Source organism: Ovis aries, chromosome 3 (assembly GCF_016772045.2).
Source record: "Ovis aries strain OAR_USU_Benz2616 breed Rambouillet chromosome 3, ARS-UI_Ramb_v3.0, whole genome shotgun sequence".
NCBI lineage: Eukaryota > Metazoa > Chordata > Mammalia > Artiodactyla > Bovidae > Ovis > Ovis aries.
In genome coordinates, this window is record NC_056056.1 from 81,545,014 (window position 1) to 81,565,747 (window position 20,734).

At 40.6% G+C, this 20,734-nt stretch overlaps 1 protein-coding gene across 10 annotated transcripts in view; it reads right to left on the reverse strand.

Moving 5' to 3' along the window:
• MTA3 (metastasis associated 1 family member 3) overlaps window positions 1–20,734 on the reverse strand; it is a 218,123-nt gene that overhangs the window by 152,955 nt on the left and 44,434 nt on the right. For 6 of the 10 annotated variants that reach the window (XR_001038666.5, XM_012172822.5, XM_042246245.2 and 3 more), the window contains exons 2-3: window positions 16,071–16,138; window positions 9,087–9,180 (exon numbers count right to left, since the gene is read on the reverse strand). Coding sequence is in view for 9 of the 10 variants with exons in the window: in XM_012172822.5 (XP_012028212.1) it covers window positions 9,087–9,180; window positions 16,071–16,138 (162 nt within the window). In the remaining variant the exon portion in view is untranslated. Of the gene's footprint in view, window positions 1–9,086; window positions 9,181–16,070; window positions 16,139–17,810; window positions 17,847–20,734 lie in introns of those variants that run through there. The other 4 variants (XM_027966893.2, XM_042246248.2, XM_060412227.1 and 1 more) reach the window with 1 other exon arrangement.

Consider the following 20,734-nt stretch of genomic DNA (forward strand, 5'->3'; position numbering starts at 1 on the left):
TGTTTTTACATTATAGGTATGTTATATGATCAATAAATTTCACTACAGGATGATAAAGAGGGCATTTTTTCTGATGTGCTCAGTGTGGCCAAAAATCATTTGTAAGGAAGGAGTAAGGCACAGGGGCAAGATCTCTTCATTTAATCAATCTGTCAAAAGAGAGTGAAGTTTACGTAAAGAAAACTAGTAATTCATTAAATACTTTTAGTAGGCAGTCATAAGCTTAGACATTGATTTTAAGCTGTCCCTGAAAATATGCCATAACAGGAAAACTTATTATGAGCCTGTTCCAGTTACATCATCTATTGTTGAGTTACAAATCACCCCAAAACTTAATGGCACAAAACAACCGTTTTCCTTTCCTCACATGTTCAGTGGGTGAGGAATTCAGACAGGGCCCAAGCACAGAATTCTTGTCTTTGCTCACAGTGACTGGGACCTCCACACGAACTCAAATGGCTGGGGCTAGATCAGCTGGTGGCTCCTCCAGGCATGTGTGTGGCACCTGGGCTCAGACAGGTCAACCATGGGACCTACAAATGGCCTCTCCATGTAGTCTGTACAGTGCAAACTCCATGTACTGGCAGAATAATGGCTGAGTTCCAGCAGAAATATCCTGAGCGCAAACATTACAAGAAAACCAGGTAGAAACTGCATGGCCTTCTATGACCTAGCCTTGAGAGTTACACAGCATTACTTCTACAACCTCACCCAGATCCAAGGGGAGAGGACATGGACTCCACCTATCGATGGAAGGAATGCCAAACAAGCTAAGGGCCATATTTTAAAACCACCACAGATTATTTTCAGCCAACCAAGATGCTAAATCAAAACAACTGGTAGCCTGGCTGTTCTTTAAATCTGTTCCCCTGTTAAATTCAAAGCTACAAACACTTTTGGAGCAACTATAATGAACAAGACCCATGAACGCTGTAAAGATAACCAAAACCATGGTCTCAACATTAAAAAACTTAACACTAAGCACTCAGAATGCACAAACTGTGTGCTAAAGCCAGGAAAGAAAGTTGGAAAGGACAGAACTCATGTATTTAAAACATCCAATTTTGGTACTATCATGTAACAATCAATTGTGATTACTGACTCTAAATCTTTTAAAAAGAAGTGTCAACTTTTTAATAAAATCCCATTTTAGTCCACAAATTCTGTAAGACATTAAACATTCTACATCTTTTTAATAACTCTGAATCATATACTTCATGAATCTTAAAAGACAAAGTTCCCAGTATGCCCTCTGACACCAAAACATTTTGTAAGAGCATATGACTCAGACTAGGTGGTGATTAGAACTAGGTATAGAAGTCACCTCACCTTTCACCTTCAACAAGTCACAGCCTTACTGCCCAACAATATCATATCCCACAGCATCTTATTATTTAAAACTTTAATGTCAACCCTGCTTTCTGACTAGATTTACAATAACACGAAAGTGTCAGAAACATCAGTAAGTTGATAAACTTTATGAACAGGACTTAAGGTAGGCAGATCAACTCCCTGATTCTCTCCAACAGCTAACTGTGGTTTTACAAATCTGAGTAAAAGTAAAATCTTCCCATTTTCCTTCCTTTTCTCCTTCCACAAAGCTCCACACATGTGGGTGTTGGAGGAGAAAAGTAATGGCAAACAGAACAAGCACTAGAAAGTAAACGAACTATCCTCATTTGAGCCATTTTTCCCTGTCCGAACTTCAGCCCAGAGTGAGTGACACAACTGAAGAGGTGGGAAGAAAACTCTAAGGGAGGAAGAGAGCCCCAAGTACAGAAAACACTTCACCCTTTTGCCCGTCAGGTTAAAAAGCAAAGTGAAACAAAGTTCAATTTTCTAAAGCTTTACATTTTAGGAATCACAATACATAGTAAGAATTTGTCAAAAACATCTAAAATAAGTGAAAGAATATGGATGAAATTCTTCATTTTCAAAGAATCCATCAGTCCTGAGAACCAGATCCATACCAAACTGGTATCACTCATTTAATGAAAAATTCCATTTCTTCTAGATTAAGGGAACGACGGCTGCTTTTAAAACTCGAAAGTACATATGCCAGCTTCCAGTGAAATTACCTTAGAAAAGAAGAATCAGTAACAAGTACTCAAGTAGGATTTCTTTTGCTTCTGAAGTATACACCACAAAATAGCACATTCTGTTAAATGCACAACAACCTAGGAACAGCACCACCCTCTCTCAAAGATCCATCCTTAATGCGCAGACTGTGGTCTCCAAGGCCATTTCCCAGTAAAAGCAATCAGGACTCTGGAGACAAACGTTCAGGGCAAGAAGCATAAAAGATGAGCCTGAAACATCTTATATCAGAAAATAAGATAATAAAGACCACTGGGATCATTTCAAAATGACTCCAGGACAAACCGAAATAATCCCCACTAGCTAAAGATAAGACAACTTGAGTGTCAATGAAGATAACTGATAATAAATATCAAATATAGACAAACACTTGCACTCATGATGAAACTAAAAAAGTAAATTGGTGATCTTTGGAGAATGCCAGGAACCACTTTGTCCTGCGTGTTTAGTTGCTCAGTTGTGTCCAACTCTTTGCAACCCCTGGACTGTAGCCCACCAGGCCCCTCAGTCCATAGGGATTCTCCAGGCACGAATACTGGAGTAGGCTGCCATGCCCTCCTCCAGGGATCTTCCCAACCCAGGGATCGAATCTGGTCTCCGGCATTTGCAAGTGGATTCTTTATCAGCTGAGCTACGAGGGAAGCCCAGGAACCACTTTACTATTTTTGAAAAACCGGTAACTAAAAAGGGCAAAAACCTCATCAAGCATTTAACCTACCTTTCTTTTAAGATCTAAACCAGAAGAACAACCTGATAGTTTAGAGAGGGAATATTTCTCTTTATAGAAATATTCCACCCAATACATGAGGGAATGATAGTTTTAAACACATAATTTTTACAGCCTTGATGAATAAATGAATTAAAGTAATTATCAATCAGTCAATGATTTCAGTTCAGTCGTTCAGTCATGTCCAACTCTTTGCGACCTCATGAATCGCAGCACACCAGGCCTCCCTGTCCATCACCAACTCCCAGAGTTCACTCAAACTCATGTCCATCGGGTTAGTGATGCCATCCAGCCACCTCATCCTCTGTCATCCCCTTCTCTTCCTGCCCTCAATCCCTCCCAGCATCAGAGTCTTTTCCAATGAGTCAACTCTTTGCATGAGGTGGCCAAAGTATTGGACTTTCAGCTTTAGCACTGGTCCTTCCAAAGAAATCCCAAGACTGATCTCCTTCAGAATGGACTGGATGGATCTCCTTGCAGTCCAAGGGACTCTCAAGCGTCTTCTCCAACACCACAGTTCAAAAGCATCAATTCTTCAGCGCTCAGCTTTCTTCAAGTCCAACTCTCACATCCATACATGACCACTGGAAAAACCACAGCCTTCACTAGACAGACCTCTGTTGGCAAAGAAATGTCTGATTTTTAATATGCTATCTAGGTTGGTCAGAACTTTCCTTCCAATGAGTAAGCGTCGTTTAATTTCACGGCTACAATCACTATCTGTAGTAACACTTTCCACTGTTTCTCCATCTATTTCCCATGAAGTGATGGGACCGGATGCCATGATCTTAGTTTTCTGAATGTTGAGCTCTAAGCCAACTTTTTCACTCTCCTCTTTCACATTCATCAAGAGGCTTTTTAGCTCCTCTTCACTTTCTGCCATAAGGGTGGTGTCATCTGTATATCTGAGGTTATTGATATTTCTCCCAGCAATCTTGATTCCAGTGTGTGCTTCTTCCAGCCCAGTGTTTCTCATGATGTACTCTGCATGTAAATTAAATAAGCAGCGTGACAATATACAGCCTTGACGTACTCCTTTTCCTATTTGGAACCAGTCTGTTGTTCCATGTCCGGTTCTAACTGTTGCTTCCTGACCTGCATATAGGTTTCTCAAGAGGCAAGTCAGGTGATCTGGTATTCCCATCTCTTTCAGAATTTTCCACAGTTTTTATATCTCCACAAAAAAAGAAAATTAAAATTTCTTTATTTTTTGTTGTAAAAGACATTGGTAGGAAATTTTACAAAATCTGAGTATGTTCATATATCATCATGCTGGTGTTAGGAAAGAGAATGTCCTCATTCTTAGAAGATACACACTGAAGTTATCTTTAGGGGTTAGGGGAAATATATCAATTTATTTTCAGACAATTCAAATATATTAATAGGTACATAGAATTAATGGGCTTCCCTGGTGGCTCAGTGGTAAACAGTCCACCTGCCAATGCAGGAGGCACAGGTTCAATCCCTTGGTCAGGAAGATCCATTCCCTGGAGAAAGAAATGGCCACCCACTCCAGTATTCTTGCCTAGGAAATCCCATGGACAGAGGAGCCTGGTGGACTATAGTCCATGGGGTTGCAAAGAGTCAGATATGACTGAGTGGCTAAACAATAAACAAGATAGAATAACGGAATAAATATAGTAAAATTGTTAACGTTTGGGGAATCTGAATGAAGGGCATATGGAATTCCTGGTAATGTTTTTAATAATTTTTTTGTAAATCTTAGATTATTTCAAAGTAAAATGTTATTAAAAAGAGGCAGGCAACAATATATTATAGACCTCGTAACAGAAGTACACAATGCTATCCATTAAGTGATCTTTTACCCCCACTCCCATTCCACAAAGGAAAAAAAAAAAAAGAAAAACCCTAGATTTCTGACCCTCTAGAATCTGGATCTAACTATCCACGTACTGCTAAACATAGCAAAGGATACAACAGAGACACAGTCAACAAACTCCAAGGTAAAGACAACTCAACAGGATGAACCACCTGGTATCTTCCACAAAATACTGAGACAGAATGTGAAATAACATGTATCCATAGATTAAAAGACTTAAGGATGTCCCTGCAAAAACTTGTACAGAAATGTTCACAACAGCATCATTCATAATTACCAGAAAGGAAACAATACAAATGTCCATCAACTGGTGAATAAACAAAATGTAGTAAATCCACCCAATATGATATCACTTAGCTATAAACAGGGATGAAGTAGTTCATACTATAAAAGGGAAGAAACTTGAAAACATTATGCTAACTAAAAAGCCAGATACAAAAAAAACACAAACTATATGATTCCATTTATAAGAAATGTCCAGAAAAAGGCAACTCTATAGAGATAGAAAGTACATCAGAGGTTGCCAGGGATTGACAGAAAGGGAGAATAGGGAGTAACTGGCTTCTTTTTTGGGGTGATGGAAATAATCTGAAGTTAGCAGTGGTGATGGCTATAAAGCTTTGAGAAAACCACTATAAAAGCTTGTATTTTATGCTACATGAAGTATTTATCAATTATTAAAATGGATGAGGAAAAACAAAACTTAAGAGTCTTACCAACCAATCACCTTATTCTGATCCTGATGTAAACAAATTATAAAAATGAAAAAATACTGTAAAGGAAAAAATGTGAAAACCAGCTAGGTATTTGAGGATAGCAATGTTTACAGAATCCTAAATGATCAATGGATGCTAAAACAAGTGCACTAATGTTGGACCAAAAGCAAGATATTTACATAGTTGCCAGGTGAAGTGAAGTGAAGTGAAAGTCACTCAGTCACATCCGCCTCTTTGTGACCCCATGGACTATACAGTCCATGGAATTCTCCAGGCCAGAATACTGGAGTGGGTAGCCTTTCCCTTCTCCAGAGGATCTTCCAAACCCAGGTCTCCCGCACTGCAGGCAGATTCTTTACCAGCTGAGCCATAAGGGAAGCCCAAGAGTACTACAGTGGGTAGTCTATCCCTTCTCCAGCAGATCTTCCTGACCCAGGAATCAAACTGGGGTTTCCTGCATTGCAGGCGGATTCTTTCCTGATAGCAACTGAGCTATCAGGGAAGCCCAGTTGCCAGGTACCTCCCTCAAAATAACTTACTGGATACAAAGGAACACCATCTTAACCAAGTAATCAAACCTAATACCACCATCATGGATCGAGGACACATCACTACAGCATCCCTACAAAAAAAATACATAACCTGAATCTAATGATGAGGAAACATTACACAAACACAAACTGAACCATATTCAACAAAATAACTGACCTACTTTTATAACTGACCTACTTTCCTCAAAAATGTTAAGGTCAAAAAGCACAGAGACTGAGGAACTGGTCCCATTATCAAGGATACACAACAATAAAACACTGTGTGATTCTGGATTTCATCCTAGACTAAGGAAAAATACATAGCTACTCAGAACACTGTTGAGACATGAAATCTGAATAAGGACTGTGAATGAGATAATAGTTTTGTTGTAAATACTAGGTTTCCTGAGACCTTTACACTAAACTGTGGTTATGTAAAAGAATTCTAGTACATTTAGGAAAAACACTCTAAAGTCTCCACTTACTCTCAAATGGTTCAGGAAATATATATATATCTTTTATATATATATATATATATATATAAAGAATGATAAAATGTTAATTGCTGGATCTGCATCAAGAGCATCCTGAAGCTCCTTGTATATTCTTGGCATTTCCTGAAAGTCTGGATGAGGCTGTATCTTTTAGAAATATATTCTGAAATATAGGCAGATAAAAAAGTAAGATATCTCTGATAAGCCTCAAAATAATGGGACAAGTAGGGGTCTAGATGAATTAATTGGTCATGTATTAATAACTGTTAAAGCAGAATAATGGAAAACATCAGGTGTATTATACCTGTACTTTTATGTTTGAAATTTTCTGCAATAAAAAGTTTTAAAGAAGTCCACAACGAAGTGGAAAAACTAAGATTCAGGAAAATTAAGTGGCACCCACATCCAGGACTCTGTTTTTTCATATGTTTTCTCCATTAATCCCTCCTTAAAAACCTCTTTATAAAGCATGAACTATTCAGGCAATTTTTATTCTCTTCGTGTGAAGGTTTAGTCCACATTGAAACAAAAGTACAGTTGATACTTCTAACTCTAGTTTACATGGATATACAGTTAACCTGGAGAATAAAAATCAATAAATAATGGAAGAAAACAGGTAAATGTAGATAGAAGTAATCCATCCAAACAGATGATCTACAAATCACTGAGGGGGAAAAACCGACATTTATTAAGCACTCATTGTAAGTCATGCCTTGAGTCATCACATCATTGCTGGCATAATTTTTCCCTTAGTCTTTAATTTTTTTCCTTAAAGTATGCAATTTTAGTTTAGTTTTTTTTTTTTTTTTTTTGGCTATGCCATATGGCTGTGGGATCCTAGCTCCCCCACCAGGGATCAAACTAGGCCATCAGTAATGAAAGCGTGGCGTCCTAACCACTGTACTGCCGGGGAATTCCCTCCTTTAATTTTTTAACTGTGATAAAAATATAATTCAAAATGAGGTGATTTTTTTTCAACCTCATTTTACAAATAAGGAAACTGCAGATGAATGAGAAGTTAAGAATTTTTGCCAAGGCAAGCAGCAAGTAACCAAGTAGAATCTGAACCCAGGTCTTGCTTTAATCTGCATGACTACCACTGTGTAGTTTGACTGATTCTTAATTTTCTTAGATTTTCATTTCTATGAGCCAATATAAAGAGCCTAATCAATTCTGAAAAACCTGATTTTCTATTTACAAGCCTAAAATAGACAGCTCCAAAAGGCAGCCACGCTGAGACCCCCCGCAAACAGTCAGCAGACTCCCTAACAATCTTGACCCCTCACTACCTTTACAATGACAAATCACATTAGAAGCTAAACTAAATCCAAAAGTACATCAGTGAGACATTTTATGCTTCTTAACGTTATGTTGTAAATGGTGAATAAAATCCAAATAGTTTTGCATGCTTTAATGACATGTCCACTTCCTAAATTTCAGCTACAGGTAAATAACTGATTAGTACGTCATTTTAAAAAGCAATATTCTGATCTCATACATGAGGAACAAGTACAACTGCCCTGAATCTGTCAATATATAATTTGTAAATACTACAGAATAACCCATATCATAATTAACACTTTCTCTACAAAAATGGAAAGAAATTTTTTAAAAATATATAAAACTACAGCAGAAAATATAGTAGGAACTTAACTTACAGACAACCAATCTGCTTGGTTAAATTGGCAACACAGTGGGGAAATCTCAGACAGACAGAGAACCAACCTGTCTGCACAACAGCCTCCTTTCCCCCATTACCAAAGCACTTCACAAGCTTGAGGATCCTCAAGATCAGAGTCTGACACATCACAGTATTAAACTGAAAAATACACATACATACAGAAAAGGGAATGGAACCCACTCCAGTATTCTTGCCTGGAGAATCCCATGGACAAAGCAGCCTGGCAGGCTACAGTCCACGAGGTCGCAAAGAGTCAGACACGACTGAGCGACTAACACACACACATACATATCCTGATCTCATTACATGTTTTGTAGGACGAAAATGGCTTTTAAGACAAAGTACTTAAACTACTTTACTTCGTTTTTAAAATTTAAATCACTTTTTTATTGATCCTTTGTTGCTTTAAAAAAAAAAGGGGCAGGGGGGTGCTAGGATGTGTCAAAGCTGTTGACTGGGAGGACAGAGCACACAATGAAAATTAAACTGCAAAGAAATACTCAGTTGCTACCTTCAAGAATTTTCCATTATCACCTTGCACTTCTTTCTTTAGCAAACTTTTTTTCCCACACATACCTACTACTACAAACATATAATACCACTCAGAATTTTACAAACTGTAAATATAACCCAGCTGTTTCATAGAGGAGGGGAAAATGTCCTCCAAAATACCAGTGAAGTATTCATTTCCTCATATTCAAAACTTCAAACCACCGTGAAAAACGGGAGATGAGAAAACACTGCCCTGATTGTCTGCTAAAGCCTATTTGCAAAGACTTCTATTTCAACCTTTTGACTAATTAATAAATGTATGTTGCATCCTAAAAATATACATACTAAAACCAAGAGTCACCCAAAAAACCTACTCCCATCTAAACTAAGAGGAAAACAAGTGGGAAACTAAAAAGTTACAGGTAACACAGTATTTTTCCTAATATCACGAAAAAAAGAGACTTAAAACACATTTTAAGTTTTTTCCAAGAAAAAGACAATTAACTTACTAGCATGCTTGTCTGCAAGCATTATAAGCGTGTTGGAAATATCTCGTCGTCTATAAAAGCACACTACTTTTGCTTCCACGTTGCCAGTTGCAGTCTAAGAAATAAGAAAAATAAAAGTCATCTGGACTGAATATTAGACTCAAGTAGTTTATAAAACAAAACTAGAGACAGCACAATTATAAGATCACTCTCACTTACTGTGCCAACCACAGCTGCAGGATAGAGAGCTAAAAAATTCAAATAAGGACTAGCAACATTTGTAAAAGTTCCAAGTGAAACTGAAATGTCAAACATAAAATAACTCACTGGCATCAATTAAACTAAAGTGATCAGACAGCTTTAATGACTAAAGCCAGACATAGTTAACTCTGATTAGCCTTAAGCAACTAATCCCCCAAATTTAAAAAGCCACAACATAACTTAAAACATTTAAATGTAAGTCCTCCAAACCCTCTCCCAGAGGCACAGACTAAGCGCAATGTCACCCAGCCCCTCCTCTTAGACACCCCTGCGTTCGACAGATGGTGACACTCTGCAGGTGCAGGGCAGGTCAACAGATGAGGTGGACCGGAGAGCTTGGGAAAGCATTCTCAGCTCAAGGGAGTCTATGAATGCTCAATATTCTTGGTAGAACTTAGTCTATCTTCACATATGAAAGTATTAAAAGCCTTGAGTTATGAACACTGAAGTGCTTATTTCTTTTTGACTACAGTCTAGAATGCAATCAATATTCAGTTAGGCTGTAATTTACTGCAGCTGGGGCCCAGGCTCCTACCCTCCAATTCTTTATGAATTCTGAGAGCTTTCAAGGTCAATCGTTCACTACAAAGTTCACTGTAAAAACACATAGATTACAATAAAATGCTCTTGTGACTTCCAATTTCAAACAAATTTGAGAACAAATTTTCAGAATTTCTCTGGGCTAACTGATATACTCAGACACAAAGAAATAAGAATATGTATGTGCTGCAGTAAATGTGTCAATTTTATGAAGTTCAGCAGCAGTATTCTAGAGTTGAAGAATAGTCTTGTAGAAATATTGCCCCTTAAAATTGAAATCATATTAAATCCTAACCAAAGTGCTTCTATAATTCACAATATTGTGATCAAATACATCCTCCAGAAGCAATGATCCCACAGTCTGCCAAATGAACAGGCCAATATTTCCATGTAAATAAAATCTATCAATGACTTCAATTATCCATACTTTATCATTTTTTCTCTTTTTGAGACAAAAGCATATTAAAAACCTAAAGCAAGAGTTTTAAGATTTACATTTTGTTCTGCCTCACTGATGAGTTCCTTCAACAAGGATACTCTATAAAGCCAATTAAATTCTTATTTAAACCTGCTTGTGGTAGACAGGCATAGTTCAAAACAAATATTCTCTCCTGAATCATGTATACACTTGGCTATTAGGTAGTTTACAGCTACAGTATTCCTCTTCTCTATTATACACGCACGTACGTGCATGTACACACACACACACACCCTTCAAGTATTCCTCTAAAGTTGAACTACTGAAACTGCAGTCTAAGGCCCAGTACACAACTGTTACTGTGTAACAGAAATCAGCACAGATATTAAGTGTATTATAGTATTTGAGAGTTAATTTCCTATCTCTTGAATCTAACAACAAAAAATGAGGCCTGCATTTTTATAAGCCTCCTTTAAATTTAATTTTTCTACTCTCATTTAAATTTTACAAAAGCAGCCTAAGATATTGAAGATTTTTAAAACTCCTCCACCACAGACAATTTAAGAAGCACAGCTCTGAAGACCAAGGCTAAAAGCTGGTGTATACACAGTCACCAAAGCTCTTTTGCCCTCTTCTTGTGCCTCACTCAGCATGTGCTAAGCACTAGGGACGCCAACCCTCTGCATGGTACCCACCCTCATGTAGCCTCCACTCCAGCAGAGATGCCTGTTGATATGTCACCTCCTCTCCAACCTTCCAGAGCCCAGCGGGCATCATGTCCCTTGCCCAGAAACCTTCACCAGTTCCCCATAACTTAAGTATAAAAGTAGAACATTCCTGACAAATTACCAACACTATTTTCCTTTATTCCTTTCTTTTCCCCTCCAGACTCCATTTCTTACTCCTGGAGGCAGAAGTAAGGAAAAAGCAGAAAAAGTTTTTTTCCTGGGGAAAAAGCAGAAGTTTCAAGGAGGAGGAAAGGAGTGCAGGGTCCTTAGTTGGCTAGAAAAGAAGAAAAGTCCAATAGGTGGAGCCTGGAGGACAGAGCAGTCTAACAAAAAAGAAAGACCTGCACAAACCCCCAGGTTGGAAAAGTAGAGACAGGTATAAAGAAGAACATACAATGAACAGCAATGTACTATGTTCTTTTCTCCACTTATGTTGCAGCCTCTTAAATCTCTAGTCTGTCAAACATGGTTAGAAAAACATCCTCCAGCAATAAGGGGCTTTGAGTCCACCTCATACTCATGTCCATTTCTATCCTCAACTTAAGAAAGTACATTCTTAAAACACAAAATAACCAAACACTTTCCAACATGGAAAGTCCACAGTCTGCTTCAACTAGAACAAATGGAAAGGAACTTTCTTTTCCCAATTTCTCTCCTTATTCCCAACAAATCCTAAATGTCAGCAGGGGCCTTAATTTGGGTTCCATCAAAAGGGCTTTGAGGGGATCTCCTGAAATTATGTGTAAAATGTTATACGTGCAAATATAGATTGGGATGGGGGACAAGATTAGATACTCAAAGAAGTTGGTAGCTCCCTTCTCCCCACCAAAAAAAAAAAAAAGACCCTAAACATTAAAATAAATCTCAGGGCAAGCTGGATGTCTAATAAAATATACAAAATATGAAGATACACACAAATTATACAACATAATACACCCAAAAAATATATCCATAGCAAATAACATTGAATTTACCCACAAGCATAATTTCCAAAACTTCCTGAGACTGTACCCTCATTATGAGAGGCACAAAGCTTTCTTTCAACATGTGTGCAGACTGAATCTTTAGAAGAGCAACACCCAAACTAGACTGACAACTAAAATTTTCCCAAAGCTGTTTTCTATTCTAACTTTATAGTCTTCCTCCAAAAGATCATGACCAGTCTATCTGAGTACAACTTACAGAAGAGGAAAAGAGGGAATAAGATAACAATGTTGAACTGTTTTCATCAACCCATTATTTAGTTTTGCAACTGAAAGTTCTGGGGGGAAAAAAAATGAGACAAAAATCTATTCTTTAATTCAAAAAAAGAAAATACTTAGTTCTGCTTTTTAACTGACAAGTAATAGCTCAAATAAGATTTTTTAAAAAAGGAACTATCAACCTATAAAAGTGAATTTCATATAAAAATAGTGACAAATGCTTATCCTAGGTATTTTGTTAAAAAAAAAAATTATATTTCTTTTTCTTTTTTTTCTTTTGGTCATGCTGTACAGCTTGCAGGATCTTAAGTTCCCAGAGAAGGGACTGAACCTGGGGCCCAGCAGGGAAAACACCACGTTTTAACCACTGGACCAGAGAATCCTAAAACACATCCTAACTAATTAGAAGAAAGTTAATAAAATAGGTTAATGTTCTTTCTCTTAGCTTATCAATTAAGAATGTATCAAGCATTCTTAAATTCATTATTTGGATTTTTCCAATCATGTTAAATTTCCCCACTTTGCCAACTTGACCTGTGACCCACTCAGGGCATTTCTGGAACTCTTATGGCCCCGATCCCAAGACTACCTCCTTCTCATCCTTTAAGCTTCAATTTCAATGTCCTTAAAGTCCAATCCCTACTCCAAGGAAGCAATCTGTTATTCTGTCAAGACTCTTGCTTATTCCTTTGTAGACATTAACACCATTTATAATAATTTTCTTTACACCTGTGCATTCATCTTCTTCTGTGTCTCCCTCATGAGAATGTAGACCCTGTGTGGGTCCACACTATGTAGACCAAAGACTAGGTCCATAGCAAAGACCATGTCCATATTGGTCACCGCAGTATCTCTGAGCCTAGCATGGTACCTGCTGTATAATAAAAACTCAAGAAATATTTAATGAATTACTTAAAATGAAATCTATCTTTCACATCCCTTCAGAAATAAAGGTCCTATGTAAATATCTAATAATTAATTACTCAATCACAGTTCCTTTTAATCAATACTCCATCCACTCAAATTGTCATTCTCTGAAATTATAGAGAATCTCATCTCTCACAATTCGGTGACCCCTAGTCCCCTAAGGACTGTCAGTATATTAATGACTTCCTATGAAAGCAGAGGGAGAGGGAGAAGGTGAGGATGTGGAGGAGGAGAGGGACTTTCAAAGTAAACAGTAATATAATGATGGAGTCTGAAATAATCCTGGTTCTAGCTAAATGTGTAACCCAGACATTTAAGTTACTTAACCATGGGGTGCCTCCCAACAATCCATGATGCATCTACTTTAAAAGTTTAAGGTACTGTGGGGCTCAAGAGGTGACAAACTTGAATCCCTGGATTATATGCTTCCAGTGCACCATGCTCTGGGGTTTGTAAATTTAGCACAGATCCAATTTTCCTTCTTCTTGTGGAATTATCTGGCTGATGTCCATCTTCACTACTAGACCTATCTCATTCATTCTTCAGTTCCTAAAAGTGGGTATCTAAAAGTACCTGGCAGGTAGCAGGCTCTTACAAATATTTGTAAAATGAATGAACCAAAGTACTTGTAACCAGTAAAGCCATGTACAAGTATTAACATCAGACATCTGAGAAATTCACCAATTCAAGAAATATTTGCTGAATGCCTTAACTATGTGCCAGCCACTATTCTGAAGCACTTAGGATCCATTAGTGAATAGAAAAGATCACTACACACCTAGGGCTTTCATTCTAGTTTGCAAAATCAGGCAATGAAAATACAGGGACACCTCATTTTACTGCACTTGGGCTCACTCAACTTCACAGATACTGCGTTTCTTTACAAACTGATGGGTCAAGCAGGTTTATCAGTGCCATTTTTCCAACAGCACTTGTTCACTTAGTGTCTGTCACATTTTGGTAAATCTTGCAACATTTCAAACTTTTTCATTATTATGACCCATTTGTAATGGTGACCTTTAATATATGTTATGAGTCACTAAAGACTCAGATGACAGCTAGCATTTCTTTTAGCAATAAAGTATTTCTCAATGAGGCATGCACATCTTTTTTTTTTTTGGCTGCACTGGGTCTCGGTTGCTGCACGTGGCAATCTTTAGCTGTAGCATAAGAACTCTTAGTTGTGGCATGTGGGATCATCCCTACACCAGGGATCAAATCCATGCCCCCTACAGTGGGGACCTCAAAGTCAGCCACTGGACCACCAGGGAAATCCCTGCATGTACATCATTTTATACACATAATAGACTACGATATGGTGTAAACCTAAATTGTATATGCACTGGGAAACTAAAAAATTCATGTGACTTGCTTTACTGCAGTATCTGCCTTACTGCAGTGGCCTGAACCGAACCCACAATATCTCTGAGGTATGCCTATAAACACATAAAGTATATTTGAAGGTTATAAATGATATGGAGGAAAAAGCAAGGGACAGGGAACTGGAAACAACGAGACAGTACTAAGGTGAGCGCCTATGAGAAAGAGCCGAGATGGCCCAGTGATTAGGACTCTTCACTGCCATGGCCTTGGATTCAATCCCTGGTCAGGTACTAAGATCCCACAACACACACACAGCATGGCCATAAAAAAACAGTATCAGCCAAGAAACAGTTTACTCCACTTAGAGCCAAATGAGCAAAGCAGGGAGCAGCCAGAGAATAGCAATCTCACGGGCCAGTATTTTTCTTTAAATCCTAGTTAATTTTCTAAATAAACTGATACCGTAAACAGGGTGGAATTGCCTAAATCTTTATTAAGCCTTTTATTTAAAACAATTTTTTTTTTTAATTTTTAGCGGCACTGCATGGGTTACAGGATCTTTCCTCCCAGACCAGGGATGGAACCTGAGCTGTAGCAGTGAAAGCGCTGAGCCCGAACCACTGGACTACAAAGGAATTTCCTGGAATTGCCTAAATTCTTAAACCTTACATCAATAACATAAAAGAGAAGCACTTCAGGAAGACATCTCAACAGTTTCCACCCACAGACTGACCTAACCCTGCAGCCATTTGCTTCATTCGGTGGTTGGCGATTTCAAAATTCTAAGTTTTTAAAATGCAACATCGCCAGGGTATCCCCAAAAGTGAACCAGGACGTCCAAGCTCTTAAGTCAGGCATGCCCTTGGCCAGACTTGGCTTCCAGGGACTCAAAACTGGACCAGTCTCCAGATGCTATTTTGGGGGAAAAGTATAAGCTAGATAGCCCCCAAACATTTTGATCGCAAGAATCCTCACCAGTTACACAGGCAACTCTCAAAACCATCAGAAATTTATGGTCAGGTCGCTTATGACTATTCAAGTGCCTCCGTTGTAAAAGCTGAACTATTGCCAACAGTCATTATGCTGCTGCTGTCCTGGACACCCTTGATCATGGACAAAACAATGGGTAAGTTTTATTTATTCCAGCCTACAGTACCAAAAAAGCCACTTTATAATTATACCAATACTGTAATTCTTATTAGTTAGCCTAGTCTAGAATTTTACAAATTCCCTTAAATATTATATTTCCTAACTTCTTCCTTCTCAAGCTGAAACAGGAAAAAATTAATTCACTAAAAAGGGAGAAACACAAATTATGAATTCAAATATAAAAAGAGACTGAGTTACTGGAGTGGCCTGCTCAGAGAAGCTCCCAGCAATTTAAAGAAATCTGCAGATGTTCTATATTCAATATCAATATTTAATATCAGAGGTAATTATAAAAAGCGAAATATTTGGAATCCTGCATAATTCTCTAATCTGAAATCCATACTTTCAAAGAGTCTGGAACTGCAAGTAAAATCACCTCTTATGCCCTTTACCCACTTATCCTTCAATAGGAAACAAGTATTTCTTAATATTAGAATCAAGAACACTTGGTGTATACCTTGTTGAGTTCTTCTATCCTTCTGATGAGGTACGGATTGCTTGAGGAATTCTCAAAGTAGACATAATCTGTAAGTAAAGGAAGTAAAGAGCTTAATCTTTTCAACAGAAAGTTCACATGTGCCAATCTGTGACTTTTTATATTAGGTAATTCACATTCAAAATGAAGCACGCCCATAATTCATTCCCTGGTAAAAGCAAACTTAGTAATGCAAACTTAATATATTCCCTCCTGTGCCTACCATTCACAGATTCTTATTTTCCTGGCATTTTCACTTCCATTCATGTTTTATTCAAGTTCTCCTAGACTCTTGTCCCACATGTGTCAAATTTTTAATAATAAACAAAAAGACACCTCTTATCATTTAGTCAGGGCTGACTAAACATGTGTCTTTCATACTGTAACTGCTTCCACATCTTTTCACTCCAATCCATTTGCCCTGGAGTATGCTTCTCACATAAAACTATTGACCTAAGACAAATTCAGAGCATCTTGAAAGGCTTAGCAGCCCAAAGTACATTTCAATCACCAACTTAAAAAAAAAAAAATCAGGTGAGCAGAGGAGAAGCACACGGACCAACTTTTTCACAGCTCTATCTAGGAGGATGGGGGCCGGGAGAAAGGAGACAGGTCACTTTTTGAGAGGCAGAGCTCTCTGGAGGTGATATCGGTTTTTTTTAATACCTCATTTAACAAATTTAATCTAGACCCCTTTAGGGTCTTGTTATAATGAAACTGCTGCAGCCCTTCAACCAAAAGGATAAAAATTTTCAAGTGTGGTTTTTCCTGTCATCTAATAGGCTCACTGGAAACTCCCCACTGTGTGTTTATTTGAGAGGCTGAGCTGTATTGTCTATCTCAGTGGCTCTTTCCCTTCTCCCTTCTGCAAAGTGGCCTCATTTAGCCAGGCCATTCTCACCACCATCCATCAAGAAGCTCGGCTAATGAGCAGAAGAACACGTCTCACACACAAACACGCCACTTATCTGAATTATTATTTCACCAGGAGAGAGACAGGAGGGCGTCGTGAGTAGGGAGAAAGTTTGTTTGACCTTATTTCTCTCTTCTGCAGAAGGCTGGGAAGGAGGCAGACAGTAGAGCGAACGTCCAGGCAGAGCTCAACTCCCCAGACTAGGCTGCGGTGCCCTGGCCCCTCTAAGCCCCATTATTGGGGGAGAGGGGAGGGGGGCGGGGAGGAACCGGACAAGAAACCGAAGGGAGAGTGACGACGGAGAGGTGTAGGGCCCTGTCCCCGCAAACAGGCCTATCCAGCTGTGCCCCTGGCTGGGCCCCCATCGCCCCCACCCACACCCCCAAGGAAGGGGAGGTGGAGAGGAGGGGGCGAATGTCCCTCTACCCTCTCCAAACCCCCAATGCCTAGATGCCACGCGAGGATGAACCACCCTCTTAAGGGGCTTGACGGCCCCCACCCCCGTGTGGGTTTCATGGGTGGGGGGTGAGGGTAGGGTGCGTGATAATTCATACCCTCAAGTACAGGCTTGGCCCCAAAACCTTGGGCGGGGCGCGGGGGGTGTGGATGGGCCCCGGTCCCCTTGCGGGCCACGGTGGGGGAGGGGAGGGGCGGGGGGCGGGCGGCCCCGGCCCCCACCGCAGGCCCCCAGCCGCCTGCGCCCTCAGCCCGGGCGCCCGTGGCTGCCAGCCGTTAGGCTGAACTCGCCCCGACCCCCCCACTCCCGGGGCCCGCTCCCAGACGGGCCGGGTCGGGCCGAGCCTTCCTACCTCCGACCCGGTACATGTTGGCCGCCATGTCCGCCCGCCCGCCCGCGGAGCCCGAGCCGAGCCCCGCCCGCCGCTGCCGCCGCCGCCGCCGCCGCCACCGCCGCCGCCACCGCCGCCGCCTCAGCCTCGGCCGCCGCCGACTCCTCGCCGCGGGGGGGAGAGAAGGGAGGGAACAAGGGGAGGGGGAAGTGGAGGGGAGGGGACGCCCAAGGGTGGGGGCAGGTGCCCGCCCCCAGCGCAGGGCTAGGGAGGGCCGAGTTGCCCGGCCAGGGGAGGCCGGAGCGCTTGGGACCAGCAGGGAATTGGGGAGCGGGGTGCGGCTTGGGGGGACCTTGCTGGAAGTGGAGGGTCCTAGGGCAGGGGTCCTGGCCCAGGCTGAGGCCTGCCGCCCCAGCCAGCGTACTCCGGCACCTGCCCACCCCGAGCCTGGGCTTCCTCTCCCCGCCTCTGTCCCTGGAGACCTCCAGGCTCTGTGACCTCCAGCACGTGAGCATCAGTCTGGATGCAAACACTTGGATGCAAATAAGTGCTCGCAGCAGGGCGCCTTCCTTTAGGTGAGGTTAAGGCAACCGGCCTGGAGCCCGAAGGCTCTGGAGCCATGGGGATGCCAAGTGCTTGCAGCTTCTCAGGGCAGAGACCTAGAGGATGGTGGAACTAGGAAAACTGACCCCCTTCCAACTCCACCCTAACTGCACTGGCGTGCCAATCCGCGTTCACCCCAAAACCAGGATGAACAGAACCCACTCCCCACACCTGGAGGCCTTGCCTCTAGACAGGCCATATATGCAGTGCAGCCCGGCTGGGAGAAGAGACCATTAGAGGAGGGGGGCTTCCTTTGCCGTTAGGGGAACAGGGCCCTACAGTTCATGTCACCACAACTCCTCAAAGGAAGAGATGGTGCCAGTCAGCTTTGCTGATGATGGACTGTTAACTGATTATGCGCCAAATGCTTTTAAAGTTATTATTTTCCCAGGCAAATTCTCTAGACAACCCCTGTTTTCTCAGCCTTCAGACCCTCACAGAAACAAAGAGCCAAATTGAGTTGAATCTGAGCTGGTTGTCCCCTAAATGAACACAAACAACTTTCTTTAGGGAAGCCAATCCATTCTGAACTACTCCCAGATATTGTTGGGTAATAAACATGAAGAGGATCCCTTACTGCCCTGGGTTGTTTGGAGTTTCTGGTGCTTTACAGCCTTGTGTTGTTGACTCTGGGTTTGGCGGCTGTGGACGAGAAGTGTCCCCAGAAAAGAAGGCTGTGTTCTGTCTGGTGATGGCATTTGTGATTGTCATTATCACAAATTGAGGTGAAAATAGTTCTCTGGCTAGCTAATGGAAAGCAAAAAATAAAATATAAAGCACTTTAATAAAAAAAAATATAAAGCATCTTTGCCTGAATTACCTTGATTGTGTAACTCAAGTTTCTTCAAGTATAAAATGGGGACACACTAATTGCACCTCACAGGTGGGGTAAGGAACAGTTGTGATTATATCTTAAAATGCTTTGTAAACCATTCAGCAAAGAGCACTATGCAAATAACAGGTGTCTGCCGCTTTTTTTTTAAACTCAAGCAAGTTTCAGATTCCCAAAGGTTTTACGCTGTGAGTCAAATTGTGATCTCACATCAACTCTTTTGACCTAGAGAAAAAAGTAAAGCTGTTCTGTTATGCACACTGCACAGCTATTATTTACCATAATCCCTTTACTGGAGATTCCACAGAAAACATATTGTGACGTATCTGACATCACTCTCTCCATTTCTGAGCTGACACGTAAATAGGCTGCATAATTTAGCTGGAGTTAAACCATAAACTGGCAGCAGTGCTGGGATAATTCAGCCCTTTCCTTTGGCCTAGAATTCTCTAAACCAGGAAGATTGTCTCCAAGTGGAAAGGCCACCTGGAAACCATAAACTGCAAAGGAACAATAGGTTGCAAGCTTTATTAAAGGGTTTTCCCATTATTTTTAAATGAGTAAGCAGTTTCTCCCCTTCAAAATATCTCTGTATTTCTGATAGTTCCTTGCCTGCCTGTCTCATTTCCCCAGCTTTGTGCACCTTACTGGATACTAACCACAATAAATGGGCAAAAAGTGCCAAGAAAACGTCTTCCATCCATACTGATCTCCTTAGGAACAGCCTTATCCAGAAGCCCCAACCCACCCCATTCCCCCATGAAAGGCCTCAGAAATTTGGGGGAATGGAATTAATGATGGTGGAAGTAATGATGGTGGAAGTAATGATGTGGCAGAACCCAGGCTCTTTCCTTCCTCTAGATTCTGTGTGTATAACCTTTTGCATCTCTAGCTCCTGGGCCAGTGTCTTCTACATAATAGGTGCTCAGGATCTGGAGGAATAAGTGCCCATGAATGATGGACTTAACATAGTTAGAGAACCAGGTGCAGAGTTGAATGCAGGGACTTTTGTCTATGAAACTTTTATACTTCCAAATAGCAAAGAAGTATGCATATAAAAGAGTTCAGCAAATGTTTGTACATAGAAGGAAAAAAAAACCATACAAAGAAGGGAGGACAAGCCGTAGCTTCAAAGAACCCAAGGCACTTCTACCCACTCAGGCTGCATGGTTCAGATCACAGACGTCACCAACTAGCCCAAACTTCACTCCTAGCTTGGCTGTTAGGCTTTAAACATTGCTTGACCCCTCTGATCCTCAAGTTCTACAAATCACGACTAGCTACTGACACCTAATTCTAACACTTGTACTAAAAAGTGAAATATACAAAGTTTGGGGCGCGTGTTAAGCTTTGTACTTATTAGGTGCTTTCTCTCTATTCCAGTCATCCTCATTACTAAAACAGAGGGGTCTCTCAGATTGTGCCAGAAACTCCAGGAAAAGTCCAGCCTCTCCATGGGTAAAATTTCCTGGCATGACTGCTGTGATTAAAGAATCATGTTAAGGGATTG